Raw genomic sequence first — 19,687 nt, 5'->3', positions numbered from 1 at the left:
TACTTCCTTTTTTATGACCATAGCTCCTTTTTCCTGTCTTCCCAGACCCACCTCAGGGGATGTCTCCTCCCTGGCCCCTGACCCTTGGCTTGGTTTGATTCTCTGTGCTCTCCCACCTCCCTGTGTTTGAGAATACTGATGTACTTTGTGGGTGCATTGTGCAGTGTGTTTTTCACTTAAGTGATAGACTATAGTGTGAGAAGGCATCCAAGACTCCTGAGACAATGATCAATTGTGTTTCTGCAGTGGGAGCAGCAAAAGCATAACTCCCTTGGGTGAGGCAACAGTGATGGGGCTATTTGACTGCAGGTGGGAGGGAGAGAATATAGAAGATTGGGTTGGAGATAGAGAGGTGCCCTGAGTAGCTAGTGAAATCTGGGGAAAACAGGGAACACTCATGCCCATAAGACCAGCTGCTGAGGTTCCTTATCCCAGCTAAATTCTCATTTATTTTTTAAATGTTTTATGTATTTTAACAGACAGGGAGAGAGAGAGAGAAAGAGAAAGAGGGAGAGAAGGAGAGTGAGCATACGTGTGTGTGCCTGCAAGTGGGGAGGGGCAGAGAGAGGGGAAGAGAATCCCAAGCAGGCTCCACACTGTCATCACAGAGCCCAAAGAGAGGCACAAACTCACAAACCATGAAATCATGACCTGAGCTGACCCAGGCACCCCTAAATTCTTATTTGATCCAACTCTTAGTGACAATGGTGCAGAATGCAAGCCTCCATTTTGACCTCCACCCCCACTCAAGTTGGTGATATACAAGGAGACAAAGCACAGGTAAATAGGGAATCTCAGGCTATAAGCACAAGTTCATACATCAAGTATCACCAACCATTTCAAAAGCACAAAATTCATGAAAATGTAATGATAAACAAAAAGAACTTACACCCAATGAAATAGACCTAATTAAGCACAAGAATGGAACTTTTGTATAAATATAATAATATCTTCAGAGAAATACAGCTGGTAGACCATCCCTTGTCCAGTATTTTTGCTGTAAGTCTCTTTGCTGTAGACATCTGCCACAAGCATTTTTGTTGCAAACATTTGTGCAATATAACTAATTGACTGTATGGCAATTTTGCTATGGAAGATAAAAAATAACTGGTGGATAGCTGGGTTTCATTTTTCCATTGATGCAGTTCTCTCAATTATTTTTTTAGTATTTATTTTAAAAAATTTTTAAATTTTATTTAAATCCAAGTTAGTTAACATATAATAATGATTTCAGGAGTAGACTTTAGTGATTCATTGCTTACATATAATGCCCAGTGCTCATCCCAACAAGTGCCCTCCTTAATGCCCATCACCCATTTAGCCCATCCCCCCACCTCTCCAGCAGCCCTCAGTTTGTTCTCTGTATTTAAGAGTTTCTTACGGTTTGCCTCCCTCTCTCTTTTTATTTTATTTTTCCTTCACTTTCCGTATGTTCATCTGTTTCATTTCTTAAATTCCACATATGAGTGAAATCATATATTTGTCTTTCTCCGACTGACTTATTTCTCTTAGCATAATACACTCTAGTTCCATCAACGTTATTGCAAATGGCAAGATTTCATTCTTTTTGATTGCCGAGTAATATTCTCTCATTTTTATATTATGTAAGTCTTAGTTCTCATAATGGTCTACACAATGATGAAGAGTTTTGAATTCACTTTTTCCACAGAGCTTTGCAGTGTCTACCAGTGGATGTATGACAGCATACCAAGAACAACAGTGTAGAAGGTTTTCAAAATGCAATGCAAGTATGCATCTTAATATTTGGAAACTGATCCCTATCTTAATGAAGGAAGAAATTTTAGTGAAAAAATAAAAGTGTGGTGCCAAATGAGGTGAATGAACAAGCAATAAACAAACAAAAAGTAGAATACTGGGGCGCTTGGGTGGCTAAGTTAGTTGAGTGACTCTTGATTTCAGCTCAGGTCATGATCAGAGTCATGGGATTGAGCTCTGCATTTGAATTGGAAAATATTCATTAATTCTTTTAAAAAATAATGTGCCCATTGTCCATTCGCAACTACATGGATGGAACTAGAAGGCATTATGCTAAGCAAAATTAGTCAGTCAGAGAAAGACAAATATCATATGACCTTACTCATATGAGGACTTTAAGATACAAAATAGTTGAACATATGGGAAGGGAAGCAAAAAAAAAATAAAAAAAATAAAAACAGGTAGGGGGACAAAAACACAAGAGACTCTTAAATATTGAGAACAAACAGAGGGGGTGTGAGAGGGAGAATGGACTAAATGGGTAAGGAGAATTAAGGAATCTACTCCTGAAAGCACGGTTGTATTAAATGCTAACTAACTTGGTTGTAAATTAAAATAGTAACTTAAATAAAAATAAAAAAATAATGTGCCCATTACATGTTATCGTAAGTAGGATTTTAAATGAAAAGTAATATATTTTCAAAATAAAAAATTAGTGAGAAGAATGGCATTGTTTTACATTTTTTTCTAAGTTTTTTCATACCTGGCTTAATAGAGGATAGCTCATATCTGCTTCTGCATTCATTGTGCGCTGATAAGTAATTTTGGTTGAAGTATATGAAGATGATCCATCAGCCTTATACAAATATGTAATTGTAAAAGGAGGAGTATTTTAATCATATTTCCAGTTAATTGTGGATATTCCTCTTTGATACTGTAGCAAAACTTGATAAATGGTGGGTTCTTAAAGATCAGTGGCACTGTGGAATCTGATACCATATAATGAACTTTTTATCCTCTATGACATTGATTTTATCTTGCAGTTTGAAATTATCTTTTACTTATGTGTGACTTTGTCACATAATGCATTGGTTATTTGGAAAATATTAGCTCAATAAGTTATCTGAGTTATGTATATTTAACAAATGTTCAGGCACTTCATTATATGTTGTTGACACATTCTCATTATGTCTGTCTGTCTGTCTGTCTCTATCTCATCACTGGTCTCATCATAAAAGGCTTAACATATTGGAAAGCTGTTTAGCTCACCATAACAGACACAAATTTTCCAAAATTCTTACATTTGCTTGAAAGCTCAAATATTAGTACTGGTAATGAGCTCCATCAGTTGTTTTCCTTATAGGGAGAGGCTCACTTCATTTGTTTTTGAGACAATACATGCCAAATACCCAAGTCTGAATAACCAGTTTCAGTTTATTCTTTCAAATTAAAATGGTGTTCCATGAAATGGCTAGTTCAGCTCAGATTCAAAACAATCACACAAATACTTCCTTCCTCTCAAGATAACCATTGCACTTTGAGATGCAGGAGTGCTTCATCTTGTGCTTCCCATTTCATCACACAGAATATTAAAAAAGATACATACTTAAAGCTTGAGATTTAATAAAATAATTTCACTACTTTATCAGGGATATTCTTTTATCTAGAATTTTATCTAAAATAAAATTTGTCTAGAGTTTTACCGAAAACTTTCTCTGCATATCTTAAGATGGACATATTTAAAAAAAATTTTTTTAATGTTTATTTTTTGAGAGACAGACAGAATGAGTGTGAGTGGGGCAGGGGCAGAGAGAGAGGGAGACACAGAATCTGAAGCAGGGTCCAGGCTCTGAGCTGTCAGCACAGAGCCTGATGCGGGGCTCAAACTCACGAACCATGAGATCATGACCTGAGCCGAAGTCAGACGCTTAACCAACTGAGCCACCCAGGTGCCCCATTGGGTTTTGTTTTCTTATCCATTCTGATACCCTATGTCTTTTGATTGGAGTGTTTAGTCCATTGATATTTAGGATGAGTACTGAAAGATGAATTTAGTGCCATTGTGTTGCCTGTTGAGTTGGTGTTTCTAGTGACGTTCTCTGGTACTTTCTAGTTTTTGTTGCTTTTGGTCTTTTTGGTTTTGTTTTGTCTTTTCTCCACTCAAAGGGTCCCCATTAAAATTTCTTTCAGGACTGGTTTAGCGGTCCTGAACTCCTTTATTTTTTGTTTGTCTGGGAAAGTCTTTGTCTCTCCTTCTATTTTGAATGGCAGCCTTACTAGATAAAGAATTCTTGGCTGCATATTTTTCCAATTCAGCATGTTGTATATATCCTACCACTCCTTTCTGGCCTGCCAAGTTCCTGTGGATAGGTCTGCTGAAAATCTGATCTGTCTTCCTTTATAGGTTAAGGACTTTTTTTTCCCCTGCTGCTTTCATAATTCTTTCCTTGTCTGTGTATTTTGTGAATTTGACTATGATATGCTTTGGTGATGGTTGTTTTTTGTTGAATCTAATGGGAGTTCTCTGTGCTTCTTGGATTTTGATGTCTGTGTCCTTCCCCAGATTAAGAAAGTTTTCCACTATAATTTGCTGATAAAAACCTTCTGCCCCCTTTTCTCTTTCTTCATCTTCTGGGACTCCTATGATTCTGAATGTATTCCTTTTTAATAAGTCCCTCTAAGTTCTCTAAGTCTTGTATCGATATCTTTTGCTTTTGTGTCCCTCTCTTTTTTCCTGCTTCATTATTCTTCATAATTTTATCTTCTAAATTTCTTATTTGCTACTTTGCTTCACCCATACTTGCCGTTGTGGCTCCATTCAAGATCGCATCTCGGTTTTAGCATTTTTAATTTCGTCCTGATAATAAGAATAAGTATTCTTATTATCATGGTTCTAAATTCTAGTTCAGATATCTTGCTTATATCTGTGTTGATTAAGCCTCTGGCTGTCATTTCTTCCTGTTCTTTGTTTTGGCATGAATTCCTTCATTTTGTCATTTTGGAGGAAGAAAAAATTAATAAAGTAAAAAATACAAAGTTAAATATTAAAAACCAAACAAAAAATCAAAAAAAGGAAGGTAGATCCTAGGTGTGTTTTGGTATTCTTGTTGAAAGAAGCTTGATATAGTAGAGAAAAAAGGGAAATAAAAGAAAAAAAAAGCAAGAAAAAATTAAAAAATAATTATATATTAGAATAAAATGAAATAAAGTGAAATAGAATAAAAAATTTAAAAAATAAAAAATAAAGTAAATAAATAAATAAATAAATAAATAAAATTTTCTCTTTCTGTATCCAAGAATGAAGAAGAAAAGAAAGAAAATGAAAAAACAGAAAACAACTTAAGCAAAAACAGAAGCAAAGAAAATGAGTCAATGAACCAACAAACAGAATGAAACTGGAATGAAGTTACAACCAGTTTCCCCTAGAATTGAAACTATGAAGCCTTCTATAGTTGTTATAGTACTAAGCAGTTGGATTGACTTGTGCTTGTTTTCTAGAGGAATGTGCTTGGAGGGCACAGTTGGGCGGGGCTTGGTGTAATGGCTCTGTTCTCCACTAAGTGGTGCTTAGCTTACTGAGGTGGATCACTGTGGCATGCATGTGTGTGTGTGGGAGAGGTGGAAATGGCTTCACCTAGTCTCTCGCACAGGAACTTTGAGCTCTCACTGACCTGCAATCATCACCCCTCCTTTGTCTCTGGACTCTGTCCACCTTGCCTCTACCCTGTCCATTTCCAAGCTGTCCACCTGCCAGGCAGCACCTCTGTCCAGAGTTTTGTCTCAGATGGGGTTGTGTTTCAAAACCCCAGGCTTCAGAGTTTCCCACAGCTTGGCCCAGTGCCAACTCTATGGCAGAGGGTCTCACTGAGCAAAGGGTGGGTGCTAGTTTGCACCCAGAAAACGTTTGTGTGATGGAGCAGAGGCAGAGGTTCAGAGATTACAGCAAATTGCAACATACAGCCAGTGTCAGGTTTCACCACACTCTGGCATCTTTGTGCCAGTAGCAGCAAACGTGGCTGCACTCCAGGGTCTGCTGGGAACTTTGCCTGCGGGGAGGCTGTATGGCCTCTACCAAATGCACTAGAAGCATGGGAACTGCTTCTCCCCATGTGGCACACAGACCCCTCAGACCCTGCTGCCTGCTCCTGGGGATTTGCCCTGATTCCTCAGTAGAGCACTGCCAGGCACTGAGCTTTGAAACTTCAGACTCTGGACTCCACTGTTTGTACAATCCTGGTGGTATTGAAACCTTCTCCTTTCTTCCTGTCAATGGTTTTGGCGATAGATTTCTTGTTCAGTACCTGCAAGTGTTTTCACTCTTTCTCTCTCTTTCTCTCCTGCTACTTTTGGGGGAGTGCTTTTCTTGCATGACCCCAGTGTCCCTCATTGTCCCCCCTCTCTTTTTCTGTCCTTTCTTCATACAGCTCCCTACCCTCCATGACTTTTCTCTCCCCCAGTTCACCTCTCCGCACCTTGTATCTGCCAAATTCTGTGGCTCAAGTTATGCAGATTGTTGTGTTAATCCTCAGATCAATTTCCTAGGTGTTCAAAATGGGTTGGTGCTAATCTGGCTGTTTCAGGGACAATCAAGCTCAGGGTCTCCATGCTGCTCTGCCATTTTAATTCCTCCCCCTTAGCCATTCTAATCTCAATTTTATCTTTAGTTTTATCCCTCTTTTTTTCCTCCCAGTATAGTGTTTATTTGTGTTTTCTCTCTTCTTCCCTTGTCCACTTCATTTTTTTTAAAGAACTAAACTTTTTGGATCCTATTATATTTTGTATTATTGTTTCTATTCTCAATTTCTTTATCTTCTGTTTTCCCTGCATTTATTACATTGTTCATTTGTTCCAGAATCCTAAGAGGACACATAGTTCAACAAACATGGAGCTTTCCTTTTTTCTAATATAATCGCTTGAGACTGTAATAATCCCTCAAAGCTTCATGCTTGCCATGTCCTACAAGTTTTGACATGCAATGTCTCTATTACTATTCAATAATAGATATTTTCAAATTTCCATTTTAATTTCATTTGTAACCTTGATTTAGCCAGCATTTTGCCTCCCAATGTCAAAAATTTGGGATTCTCTATTTACCTTTCTGTCATTAACATCCAAACCAGGTGAGTTATGATCAGATTGTATTCCTTTATATTTGTTGAGGCTGTGTGTGCCTGTGTGTGTGTGTCTGTGTGTGGCCTAGTACCTAATAATTCCTACAACTATTCCATATGTGCCTAAGAAAAATACTCTATTTCTAATCATTGAATGTAAATGCCACATAAGTCCAGATCAAGAACATCAACCACGCTGTTAAGATCCTCCATATTTTCATCATTCTTCTGTTCACCTAACCCACCTGTAATCAAGAAAGGTCTGCCAAGATTTTCTTCATGATGTTGATCCTACAAAATTTTCCCTGCAATTAGATCAGAATTAATTTATATATTTAGAGATTTTTTTTTTAAAGAAACACACTTAAAATTGTTTTATCTTAGTGACCTAAGTAGAGGTGAGGTAAATACAAGATTTGGGGGCCTAAAGTTATACAGTGTCCCCTTCATTGCCCCAAAGTACCTCATGTAAACCTCTGGAAGGCTTTCCCTAGGAGCAGTCTTCCCAGAGCCCCATGCATGTCCTTGTTCCTCAGGCTGTAGATGAAAGGGTTCATCATGGGGGTCACCACAGCATACATCACTGTGGCTACTGAGTCCTTCATGGAATAAGTTTGGAGGGGCTGCAGATATACCATACCAAGTGTCCCATAGAAGAGGGAGACCACAGCCAAATGTGAAGCACAGGTGGAGAAGGCTTTGTACTTGCTAGAAGCTGAGGGTATTCGGAGGATGGCTCTGGCAATCCAGACATAAGACATGATCATGATCCCTAGGGGGGTGAAGAAAATGAAGCAGCCTGTAGTAATCTGCACTGTGTGAATGACCTGGGTATTGGAGCATGCAAGCCTCAGCAGCACATACATCTCACAGAAGATGTAGTGGATCTTCCGGGAACCACAGAATGTCACTTTGGTCATGAAGAGGGTGAGGAAGAGGCCATAGAGGACAGAAAGTCCCCAACACAGGGTGAGGAGCAAAATACAGAGCCCAGGGTTCATGGCTGTGACATAGTGGAGGGGGCGGCAGATGGCCACATAGCGGTCATATGCCATTTTGGCCAGGATGAAGTTGTCCAGAGTCACCAAGGAGACCAGGAAGTAGAGCTGTGTCAGACACCCTGCATAGGAGATGGCTTTGTTCTGAGACTGAAGGTTCACTAATGTGTTGGGGATTGTGTTGGTGACAAAGAAGAGGTCAGTGAGGGAGAGGTTGGCTAAGAGTAAATACATGGGAGTGTGCAAGTGGGGATCAAAGCTGATGGCCAGGATGATGAGCACATTTCCCACCACTGTGACCAGGTACATGGACAGGAACATCCAGAACAAGATCCGCTGCTCTTTAGGACTCTCCGAGAGCCCCAGGAGTAGGAACTCTGAGGTCTCACTCTGGTTGCCTCCATGCATTTTCCCAATTGTCTGCAATATTAGCACCAACAAACATTTACTAATTGAGTATTGAGTAAGGACATTCAGACATTCAAAAGCAATTATTCTCTTGGCATTAAAAATAGACTAACTTTTATAATTTTTAAAAATGGGAGCAATGAAGCGTAACATGGAAAATCTTTATGCAGCTTAGTCTTCCCAGGGACTTTTAATTTGACATACTCAATATTATAGAAGTAATGTACATGTCTTATTTTAAATCCTATCAGCTTACAATATTCTCAAAGTACTTAAAGATTACTATGTTATAGTTTTGATATTTCGTAGATTTAGAGTGATATTAAAAATAGGTGTATGCATTATAGGAAGTGGATATTGTACAACTGGACAAAAGAGGGAGATAAGGACAAAATTTGTAAGGGAAAAGAAAAATTATCATTTTTGCTGAGAGAATGATCTAGCTGGCAAACCAAAGACAATCAACTGAAGTGCCATTAGAAATAGAAAGTGGCCAATCACACAATGAATAGACCCAAAGCTAATGGTGCTCTCATAAGCATACACTGCAGTGATTAAGACTGTTGTCAGACATTGGAATTGAAGGGTAAGTGCTGCCTCTTACTAAGTGTGAAACCTCAGGCCACTTATCTGAGCGCCTTAAGACTCCAATTTCTTATTTGAAAAATGGATCAGGAATGAAGAAAATTAAGTAATAAATTGCTTAACACAGAGAGCTTGCATGCAGTGAGCTCTCAGCAAATATTGTCTATTATTATTATTATATGTAAACAATAATAAGGAATAATAAGGCTAAAATCTAATGTGAGATAATACCAGCTACATTATCAACAAGTAGATCTGTGCATTAAAATGCTAACAAGAAACAGGCATGATCTTAAAATTCTCCAGAGAGGTATAAAGTAAAAACTTAATAAATGGATAGATATACCAGATTCCAAATGGAAAATTGAAATATTGCAAGGGAACAAAGTCTGCTATTAACCTATTCAAAGTCAAAGCTTGGAGTTTTTAAAAGCTGTTTATTTATTTTTGAGAGCGGGAACGTGAGTGGGGAAGGGGTAGGAAGAGAGGGGGATGGGGATCTGAAGCAGGCTCTGTGCTGACAACAGAGAGCCTGATGCAGGACTTGAACTCAAGAACTAGGAGATCATGACCTGTGCTGAAGTCAGACACTTAACCTGAGCCTCCCAGGTGCCCCTAACTGGGTTTTTAAGAAATAAAAACGAATCTAAATTTCATCTAAAAATAGGCATGAAAATAAGCTAGGGAAAAGTTGAAAAAGAGACTAAGTTCCTCTACCAACTATAAAGGATTCTGGTACTGATGCTGGGCTGACAGATCAATAGCATGGGACAGAAACTTTAGAAACTGCTGAGTACATGTGGGATTAAATGAGTTATTATCACAGGTCAAAGTTGCATTATTCCATAAATGGCATTGGGATGACTGTCTAATTATTTTGGGGGAGAGTTAAATCAGTCAGTAAGATTTTGTGTGTCAATTACACTTCAATTAAAAAAAAGAAATGAAGGTTGAACTGAACTCCATAGAATAGTAGGCATTTCGTGCATTTGAGATGAAGGAATGGGGAAGAGTCATAAGCCCAAGAGACTAAATGAATAAATGAAGGTACAGATAAAAAGGCAGTTGTGTTGAAAATCAGTCAGTGTGTCAAAGAAAGTAGAGCTGTTTTACAAATTCAGCCTGGAACATGATGATTCTGAAGTAGTAGCAGGACAAACAAATGTAGGTGTGGGGACAGTGCATAATCTATGAGATAAAAGTAATTTGGAGCTCTAGGTTTTAGGGGAGAGGCCAACCTGGCCTTTAGCAAATGAGTGGATGTGTTATCTCAATTAACAGAGTTGAATTCCCAGATACCCACTGTCACTGGTACAGTGGGAGGAGACTTTGAGTCACAAGTTTGAGTCCGTGTCCCAGGTTAACATATACAATTGTTTTTATTTTAAGTTTATTTATTTGAGAGAGAAAGAGCAGAACATTGGCAGAGAGAGAGGGAGGGAGAGAGGGAATCCCAAGCAGGCTCCATGCTGTCAGCGCAGAGCCCACTGTGGGGCTCGAACCCACAAACTGTGAGATCATGACCTGAGCTGAAATTGAGTCTGACGCTTAACTGACTGAGCCATCCAGGCACCCCCATATAACTGTTTTGTGAGCAAACAACTCCCCTATACTGCATGGTTGGTTAAACAAGCGTTGAAAGTTTTATATATATATATATATTAAGATCTTATATTTATTCCATGAACAGCACTGTTTGTTTCTATTTCTCCATTTTATAGATGAGATGACCAAGACTTAGAAGTTTAATGAGTTTCCCAATGTTGCTCAAGAAGTAACTCATGGAGCTGGAATTTGATGACGCTTTTCTGTCTCTAAATCCCATGCCTTAACTGCTCTGCCAGGCATTAAGCAAGAGTAATGATTCTTACCTCACTATGGGTTTAGAGAAGAACTCAAATGCTGGAGGAGAAAGAATGTTTCCAACCTCAAATCCATATGTAAATGGAGGAGCTGTTGTGGGGTCACAAAGAGAGTCTTATTCTTAACCAGTTTTCAAGCTTCTTTCTATCTCTTAATCCCCTAAAGTAGGAAATCCTGCTCTCAGGACAAAGAGGTATCAGGGCCCTAGTTGGTCTTCCATTCTGTGCCTGGCTCTGCCTATCACATAGATGGGAGCAGGGAATGACCGTGCCTGCAGGGAATGACCCAGGATGTCCTAGGGAAGATTCATTTGTTGCTGGCCCTTGGTGTAGTGTACATGGGGGAGAGAGAGAGAGAAAGAAAGGGAGAGAGAGAGAGAGAGAGAGAGAGAGAGAGAATGTATCATTATGGAATTCCCATACTTGGTCAGGTCAGGATCTAGAAAACAAAAGAGAGACAGAAAGATAACCAGGCTATTTCCCAGAAGACTTGAGTGCTGTGCCAATGAAGAGAGCTAGCAGGGGAAGTGATTCCTCAACCCAGGAGGTATTTGAACAGGCTGCCCAATACACTAGGCTCAGTGATCATTTCGGAGCCGATGCAAACATTTAGTGGAAGTAGGTGATGGTTAAGATCTCTTTTAACTCTAAGATTCCAAACTGTAGAGTAATCATGTGGTGGTCCTTTGGCAGTTGAGTGAAAATGGGAGTAACTCTTAGCACAGGCTCTAGAGGCTTTTTGTATATACAGCTTCCCGTATTTGTTGTTTATTACCATAAAATTCACCTATGGTCCAGCATCATGAATGAGATCATTTATTCTCCCAGTACTTAAGGGAGGGTTTTAGCTAAGAGATCTGTCTAAGGTCATGGAATGGTTTGGTGACAGGATGAGGCTTTGACTAGGAATTCTAAGCCACATGTTTGCTTTGTTAGCCTAGAACTGGGAGGAAGTAGAAAACCCGGAAACAAGAAGTCAGCACGGGGTGGGCTCCTTGCCTCTTAGGAAAGCAGAGTTTCGGTGAGAATGAGAACTGATGGACTCATTCCAGCGATCACTTCAAGTCAACCCCCACCCCCCATTCCCAAATGGCCTAAGAATAGAAAAGAACATCATGGTGACTCTGAGTGACCCCAACCCTGAGCACATCAGCTATCACCTCTGTTTCTGCCATGGAGACAAAGGCCTCCCATCTCCTTAGACCTCATCAGAAACAACGTCCTTCCACAGCCTATTTGCCTGGATTCAGGGCCCTCTGGGATATCTGCCCCACACAGGGGAAGGAAGGAAGCAGGGAAGAGCGCTGGGGAAAGGCAGAGGACACCCAGAGGGAATAATATCTTTGCTTTCTAGCCCTCAAGGCAAGTGTCCCCCACATTTTAGTGTGCATCAGAATCACCTGTGATACTTTAAAACAAAAAGCTGCTTTTCTGGTCCTCTTCCTGGAAAGACTGGTTCTGGTTTGAGAACCAAGTCCTTTTTAGCAATCACCTGGTGATTCTGATTATACAGAAATGCTTTTCTGAGTCTGTAAGACTCAATGGGTTCTGAACACTTGTGTGGTCAGATGGCCTCAGAGACACAAACCCCTCTGCAGTGTAGCTCTGCAGGGAGGGGGGTGGGGAATGTAGGCGTGGTATGGAAAAGTAGTCCAGCTTGATGTTGGAAAACTTCCCTCTGTTGCTCCCCAGCTGCAGGACCTTGAGGAGGGCACGCAACCTCCCTGAGCCTCTCCGTCCCACCTGTGAAGCCTTTCTTGCAGGCTTGGGAACCACGTGCGACAGAGCATGTGACAGCACTTTGTAGAGCACTGAAAAGATTGGAGGGATTGCTAATTACCTTCAAATATGAAAGGATTAGATTATATGAAGACTTTCAAAGGTTGTGAGTATATTTGTGAGATAAAGGTAGAGAAAAGATGAGAAAGGAGAAAAGGGAGAAAGAAAGTGAGCCTGTGGTGGGTAGACCTTACCCGCTGTTCTGTGCTGCTCTGAGTTGCCTGGTTCTGCTGTCTCCACATTCTTCCTACATAGGATGTAAATTCAAGCAGAGCATAAAGGACCCTAAGACATTGCTTTCTGGATGGGACTTGATTTCTCCTTTTGGCTAAAGGTGGGAAGCAGAAGAATTGGCCTCTGGATAAGCAGTCCATGCAAAAGAGGAGACAGAATGGCAGGCTGTGGATGCTGTGATGAGGATGGGGTATCTGAAAACTGATGGTTGGATCCTAAGATCAAATAAGGAGGGACTGAACTGGGACCACATCAGGGCTATTTATCAGTTTTGGAAAGACACAGGGGAGGCGGTCCCAAGGCAGTTTGTTGAGACGAACCTGGATAATTGCTCCAATGTTTATATGCAAAGATCTTGGGAAATGAATCTTGTTGACAAAGAATAAACCAACTCCACTTTAGGCAGCAATCCTAAAAGGTGCCCTAGGAGTTAGATTCATCCAGAAATAAAGAACTACACACACATGCGACAGCCTGGCTTTGAGTCATCAGAGCTCCAGAAAATCTCGAGCACTGAACTTGGATGATCCCAGATTGCTAGCGACTCTGAGTACTAAGTCAAAAAAATTTAAAAAGTCTTATTTGTAGGAAAACAACATCAAGTAAACTTCCAACTGTTTTTGTCAATCACATTTTCAGGTACAATTTTGACTACAAAGCCAAGGATAAGCAGACACGCAAGGAAATAAGATACTGAAAGCAAGAACCAACAGCTGAAAGGCATATAGGGACTCCAGATAATAGACCAATTGGACACAGAAAGAAAAACAAAGATGTTTGTGGTGTTTTGGGATATAGAACCAATCGTGAAATGTTGGTAGGACTTTTTACAAACTGAACCAACATGAGTAACCAGCAGTCAGATAAAAAACACTTTACTAGCCCTGCAGAAATCCTGTCGTGTTTTCTTTTAGTCACTCTTCTAGTTCCTGTGAGTCAGGCAACAGACCCTGACTCCAAATAGCATGAATTAGTTTACCCATTTTTGTACTTTACTGAAGTGGAAGTACATCTTTTACACTCTCTTTTGTGTCTGTTTCTTTCGCTCAACATTGTTGTATATGGTTGTAGATTGTTCATTTGCATTGCTGTGTAGAGTTCTATTGTGTGACTGTGACGTTAAAATCCATTTTACCATTGATGGGCACTTGTGGTTTCCAGTGTTTGGCTGTTAAGAATAGTGCAGCTATGGGGCGCCTGGGTGGCGCAGTCGGTTAAGCGTCCGACTTCAGCCAGGTCACGATCTCGCGGTCCGTGAGTTCGAGCCCCGCGTCAGGCTCTGGGCTGATGGCTCAGAGCCTGGAGCCTGTTTCTGATTCTGTGTCTCCCTCTCTCTCTGCCCCTCCCCCGTTCATGCTCTGTCTCTCTCTGTCCCAAAAATAAATAAACGTTGAAAAAAAAATTAAAAAAAAAAAAAGAATAGTGCAGCTACACATTCCTTTTAGGCATTTATTTATGTAAGGGCAATTTCTGGATGATAGGGCAGGTGCTAATTAAGTTTAGAAGACAGTGCTATACAGCTTCCTCTGGTGTTTGTAACATAGTGTTTCTATGTTCCCTCTAGCAGTGAGTTCCAGTTGCTCCACATTCTTTTTTTTTTTCTAATATTTCTTTATTTTGATAGAGAGAGGGCATGTGAGCAGGGGAGGGGCAGAGAGAGAGAGAGGGAGGGAGAGATAGAATCCCAAGCAGACTCTGTGTTGTCAAGTGCAGAGCCCACCTTGAGCTTGAATTCACAAACCGTGAGATCATGACCTGAGCTGGAATCAAGAGTCTGGCGCATAACCCACTAAGATGCCTCTGCTCCATGTTCTTCCTCCCTTTCTCCCTTTCTCTCTTTCTTTCTTTCTTTCTTTCGTGCATGCTCAAGCAAGCATGGCCTCCCCTGAAGAGAGAGAAGGAGAGAGAGAATCCCAAGCAGGCTCCGTGCTGTCAGCACAGAGCCCTACACAGGGCTTGATCCCACGAATCATGAGATCGTGATCTGAGCCCAAATCAAGAGTCAGAAGCTCAACCAACTGAACCATGCAGGCACCCCTGCTCTGCATTCTTAACTTGACTTGGTGTTTTCCATCCTTTTCATTGGAGGTTTTGGGTGGGTGTGTGGTGGTATTTTATTGTGGTTTTAATTCGCATGTTCCTGCTGACTGAGGAGGTTAGACTCCTTTTCATGTAGTTATTCTCCACAGGTATATTCTCTTGTGTAGATTATCTGTTCAAGTCTTGTGCCCATTTTTCTATTGGGTTGCCTGTCTCTTTTATGTTGATTGTAGGAGTTATGTATTCTGTTTAGGAGTCCTTTGTCAGGTGTGTGCAATAATATCTTTAACTTTGTGGTTGTCTTTCATTCAACTGATGGTGGGTACTGAGAAATAGGAGATTTTAATTTTAAAATACTCTATCAATTTTTATATTATAGGTAGTGTTATTTGTATCTTACTTAAGAATCTTTGCTGATCTTTGCCACTATTCTCCTATATTTTCCTCAGCAGTGGGCAGTTGCCTGGCACCCTCTGGGGCTCGGATCTCCCCTCTCAAGGGGGGCAGCTTTCACCTTTCACATTTAAATGTGCTGTCAATGTGGACTTGATTTTCATATCAGGTGAGGGAGACATCAAGATGTGTTTTCTTCCAAAAGTTGGATATACAATTGGATATCCAATTTGTCTGGTACCACTTATTGAAATGTTGATCTTCTCCCTGCTACACTGCAGTGCAAATATCCAGGGGAACCAGTCATGTGTGATTGGAGTGTTGAAACTTTCAGTCTCATCACCGCTGTTCCCCACGCCCTACCTCTGGAGAGGGGCAGTGGGCTGGAGATTGAATCACCAGTGACCAATGATTTGATCAACCATGCCTATGTAATGAGGCTTCAATAACAACCCAAAAGGATGGAGTTCAAGAACTTCCGGGTTGGTGACACATGGAGGTTTGGGGAGAGTGTGATAAGCAGTGAGGGCATAGAAGCTCCATGCTCCTTCCCACATATCTTGTCCTATTCATCTGTTTCATCTGATTGCTCCTGAATAAATAACCAGTAATCTAATCAGTAAAATATTTCTCTGAGTTAAAGATACTTTAGCAAGTTAACGGATCCCAAGGAGGGGATTGTTGGAACCTCCGATTTATAGCTGGTTTGTCAGAAGCATGGGTGGCAAACTTGCGATTGGTGTCTGAAGTGGGGGGAAGGAAGTCTTATAGGACTGAGCCCTTAACCTGTGAGATTTGAGGCTATCTCCATGTAGATAGTGTCAAAAATGAGTTGAATTAAAGGATACCCATCCAGCTAGTGTCAAAGAATTGCTTGATGGTGTTGAAAAAAAAAATTGCTGTCAGAATCATAGGTCTTACAATTACCTCCTCCCTTCTGCTGCCATCACCGCCACTCTCCTGTTTATGAACATGTGTTAATATGCTTGAGGCTTTTGTTGTGAGAGAATGAAGAAGAGATGAGAGGTAAGGAACCACAGGGACAAAGGACAGGATGGAGTTTTCCAAAGATAGAGTCTGACTTCTTGCATAGAAAAGAAATGCAGGGAAAAGGCAAGAGAGGTAGTTTTGTTTGATGCCCCCAAATCAAAAATCTCCCCAGAGCAACAGAGAGGAATCTCTTGTCATTTCTGTGTGCATATCGGTGGTTATGTCCAGAGGAAATGTGAGTCGGAACTGAAGTAGTGGGAGCTGTGCACAGCAGAGCATCAGGTATGGGGTGGCCTCAGCCAGGACACCAGCAGCGGGAGTGGTGCCAGTTGTTTTCTGTAAATGGTTTGCAGGCAGCAGGCTCTTTAGAGAAGTTCAGAGTTCAGAGACAATGTCTGGGTGTTTCTAGAGAACATAAGAGTCTCCACTGGGCCATAACTGGCTATATGTGGATAAGACTGGGACTGTGGTCCTGTGTCAGACAAGTTGAAGGATCTGATTTTGCAAACTTCCAGTATTAGTATCACTGACCTTATTTGTTGCCAAGGCTTCAGTGGTTTGGTGAACATTGGGTTACATATACAATTCTTTTCTTCATCGTAGATACATGAGCTCATTCTGAGCTGGATCTATGTACTAAACACTCCTGTATCCCCCATAGGATAATGTCTTGCACATGGTGAAGGAAAGTCCCAGTTTCTATTTTTTTTAATGTTTATTTATCTATTTATTCAGAGAGAGAGAGAGAGAGAGACTGAGAGAGTGCACATTGTGTGCATGTGTGTAAGATTTAGGGAGGGGAAGAGAGAGAGAGAATCCCAAGAAGGTGCCATGCTGTCAGCGCAAAAGCCAACATGGGGCGCTATCTCATGAACCATGAGATCATGACCTGAGTCGAAATCAAGGATCAGCCACTTAATCGACTGGGCCACCCAGGCCCCCCTCCCAATTTCTACTTTAATGCCCTTTCCAAAATTACCTCATGTCAACCTCTGGAAGGCTTTCCCTAGGAGCAGTCTTCCCAGAGCCCCGTGCATGTCCTTGTTCCTCAGGCTGTAGATGAAAGGGTTCATCATGGGGGTCACCACAGCATACATCACTGTGGCTACTGAGTCCTTCATGGAGTAGGATTGGAGAGGCTGCAGATACACCATACAAAGCGTCCCATAGAAGAGGGAGACCACAGCCAAATGTGAAGCACAGGTGGAGAAGGCTTTGTACTTACTAGAGGCTGAGGGTATTCGGAGGATGGCTCTGACAATGCAGACATAGGACATGATCATGAATCCTAGTGGGGCAAGGAAGATGAAGGATCCTGTGGCAATCAGCACCGTGTGATTGACTTGGGTGTTAGAACACGCGAGCCTCAGCAGGACATACATCTCACAGAAGATGTAGTGGATCTTCCGGGAACCACAGAATGTCACTTTGGTCATGAAGAGGGTGAGGAAGAGGCCATAGAGGACAGAAAGTGCCCAACACAAGATGAGGAGCAAAATGCAGAGTCCAGGGCTCATGGCCGTGGTGTAATGGAGGGGGCGGCAGATGGCCACATAGCGGTCATATGCCATTGTGGCCAGGATGAGGTTGTCCAGGGCCACCAAGGAGACGAGGAAGTAGAGCTGCGTCAGACACCCCGCATAGGAGATGGCTTTGTTCTGAGACTGAAGGCTCACCAGCATCTTGGGGATTGTGTTGGTGACGAAGAAGAGGTCGGTGAAGGAGAGGTTGGCCAGGAAGAAGTACATGGGAGTGTGCAAGCGGGGATCAAAGCTGATGGCCAGGATGATGAGCACACTTCCCACCACTGTGACCAGGTACATGGACAGGAACATCCAGAATAGGATCCGCTGCTGCTCAGGACTCTCCGAGATCCCCAGGAGCAGAAACTCGGAGACTCCACTCTGGTTGCTTCCATGCATTTTCCCAACTGTCTGCAACATAGGCACCAGCAAATGTTTACTTAATGTCCTCAGTTGAATAAGGACATTTATATAAGCAAAATAAACTGTTTTCTTAGCATCAAAAATACCTTAGGTTAAATTTTATAACTTTTTTTTTTTGATTAAGAGAGAATGCAGTGGCATATGAAAGCTGTTAATAACATGGAAAATTTTCACGCAACTTAGTCATTCCAGCAACTTCTAATCTAGCATACTCCATACTGTAGGAATAATGTCCATGTCTTATTTTAAATCATATCATCTTACAACTTTCTTGAAGTGCTTAAGATTAGTATGGTACATTGTGATATTGTATAGACTTACATGATATTTAAAACAGATGTATGCAGTTGAAGAAATTGCTGTTATACAATTGGACTAAGGAAAAAAGTAAAAATATTGGAAAGGAAATGGAAAAATTATCATTATTTGCTGATAGGATGATGTACTTGGGAAACCTAAAACAATTGACTAAAATATTAAAATGCCTCAGAAATAAAAACGAATTTGAAAACACTTCAAATCTGAGCTCTAACACTTTTATCTGTGAAACTTCCAGCAAGTTACTTGAGCTTTTTAAGTCTCCATTTCTTTATGTGAAAAGTGGGTGAGAAGAAAATGAAGCAATAAAGAGCTGGCTTGCAGTAAGGACTCAACAAATATTTATTATTATTATTATTATTGTTATTGGTAAGCAATAATCAGGAATAATAAGTTTAAAATATGGTGTGAAAGGGTTGCCTGGCTGGCTCAGATTGAAGAGCATGAAGCTCTTTTTTTTTTTTTTTAAGTTTATTTACTTTGGGAGGGGAGGGGGCAGAGAGAGGGAGGAAGAGAGAGAATCTCAAGCAAGCTCTGTACTGATGTGGGATTTGATCCCATGAACTGCGAGATCATGACCTGAGCCCAAATCAAGAATTGCCACTTAATTGAGCCACCCAGATGCCCTGAGCATGTGACTCTTGATCTTGGGGTTGTGAGTTTGAGCTGCATGTTGGGTGTATAGATTACTTAAATTAAAAAAAAAACCCAAAAAACAAAAAACAAAAAATGGGCACCTGGGTGCCTCAGTTGGTTGAGTGGCTCTGGATTTCAGCTCAGGTCATGATCCCAGGGTCATGGGATTGGGCCCTATGTTGGGCTCTGCTCAGCATGTCAGCATGGAGCCTGCTTAAGATTCTCTCTCTCTCTCTCTCTCTCTCTCTCAAATAAAAAAATAAAATTATATATATATATATATAACGTGAAACAACCCAATCACATTATCAACAAACAAATCTATGCATTAAAAGTTAATATTCAGGTAGGATATTTAAATTCTTCACAGATGCATACAGCGAAAACTTAGTAAATGGCAAAACATACCAAGATTCTAATTCTACTGGATTAATCAAAATTTAAACTATTCGAAGTAAAACTTTGAACAGGGTTTTAAAGAAAACATCTATGTTTAACCTCAAAATAATTGTGAAAGCCAGCTAGAGAAACGTTGAAAAAGAGAGAACAAGGGGACAGTTTTGCTACCATATTTAAAGGGCTATAAAACTGTGTGGTATTGGTGCTGGAATGAACATATCAATGGAAATGGAGAGAAACTTCAGGTACAGACCAAAGAACATGTAGGATTT

General features: G+C 40.8%; 2 protein-coding genes across 2 annotated transcripts; both read right to left on the bottom strand.

Moving 5' to 3' along the window:
• Nucleotides 1-7,291: 7,291 nt before the first annotated feature.
• Nucleotides 7,292-8,233, bottom strand: LOC115501743 (olfactory receptor 1D2-like). The gene has a single exon (XM_030296911.1). The coding sequence runs from the start codon at nt 8,231-8,233 to the stop codon at nt 7,292-7,294; it is 942 nt and encodes a 313-aa protein (XP_030152771.1).
• An 8,863-nt stretch (nt 8,234-17,096) lies between these two features.
• LOC115501424 (olfactory receptor 1D2-like) lies at nt 17,097-18,053 on the bottom strand. The gene has a single exon (XM_030296499.1). It carries the CDS (start codon nt 18,036-18,038, stop codon nt 17,097-17,099), a length of 942 nt encoding a protein of 313 aa, XP_030152359.1. The 5' UTR covers nt 18,039-18,053.
• Between the last annotated feature and the right edge of the window lie 1,634 nt (nt 18,054-19,687).

This window comes from Lynx canadensis, chromosome E1 (genome assembly GCF_007474595.2).
Source record: "Lynx canadensis isolate LIC74 chromosome E1, mLynCan4.pri.v2, whole genome shotgun sequence".
NCBI classification, from domain to species: domain Eukaryota; kingdom Metazoa; phylum Chordata; class Mammalia; order Carnivora; family Felidae; genus Lynx; species Lynx canadensis.
The sequence above is the reverse complement of the archived record's forward strand: the minus strand, read 5'-3'. Positions and strand labels throughout refer to the sequence as shown.

What these genes read in the sequence shown, in the direction of transcription:
- LOC115501743 (XM_030296911.1), bottom strand. Translation starts at nt 8,233, where the DNA reads ATGCATGGAGGCAACCAGAGTGAGACCTCAGAGTTCCTACTCCTGGGG.
- LOC115501424 (XM_030296499.1), bottom strand. Translation starts at nt 18,038, where the DNA reads ATGCATGGAAGCAACCAGAGTGGAGTCTCCGAGTTTCTGCTCCTGGGG.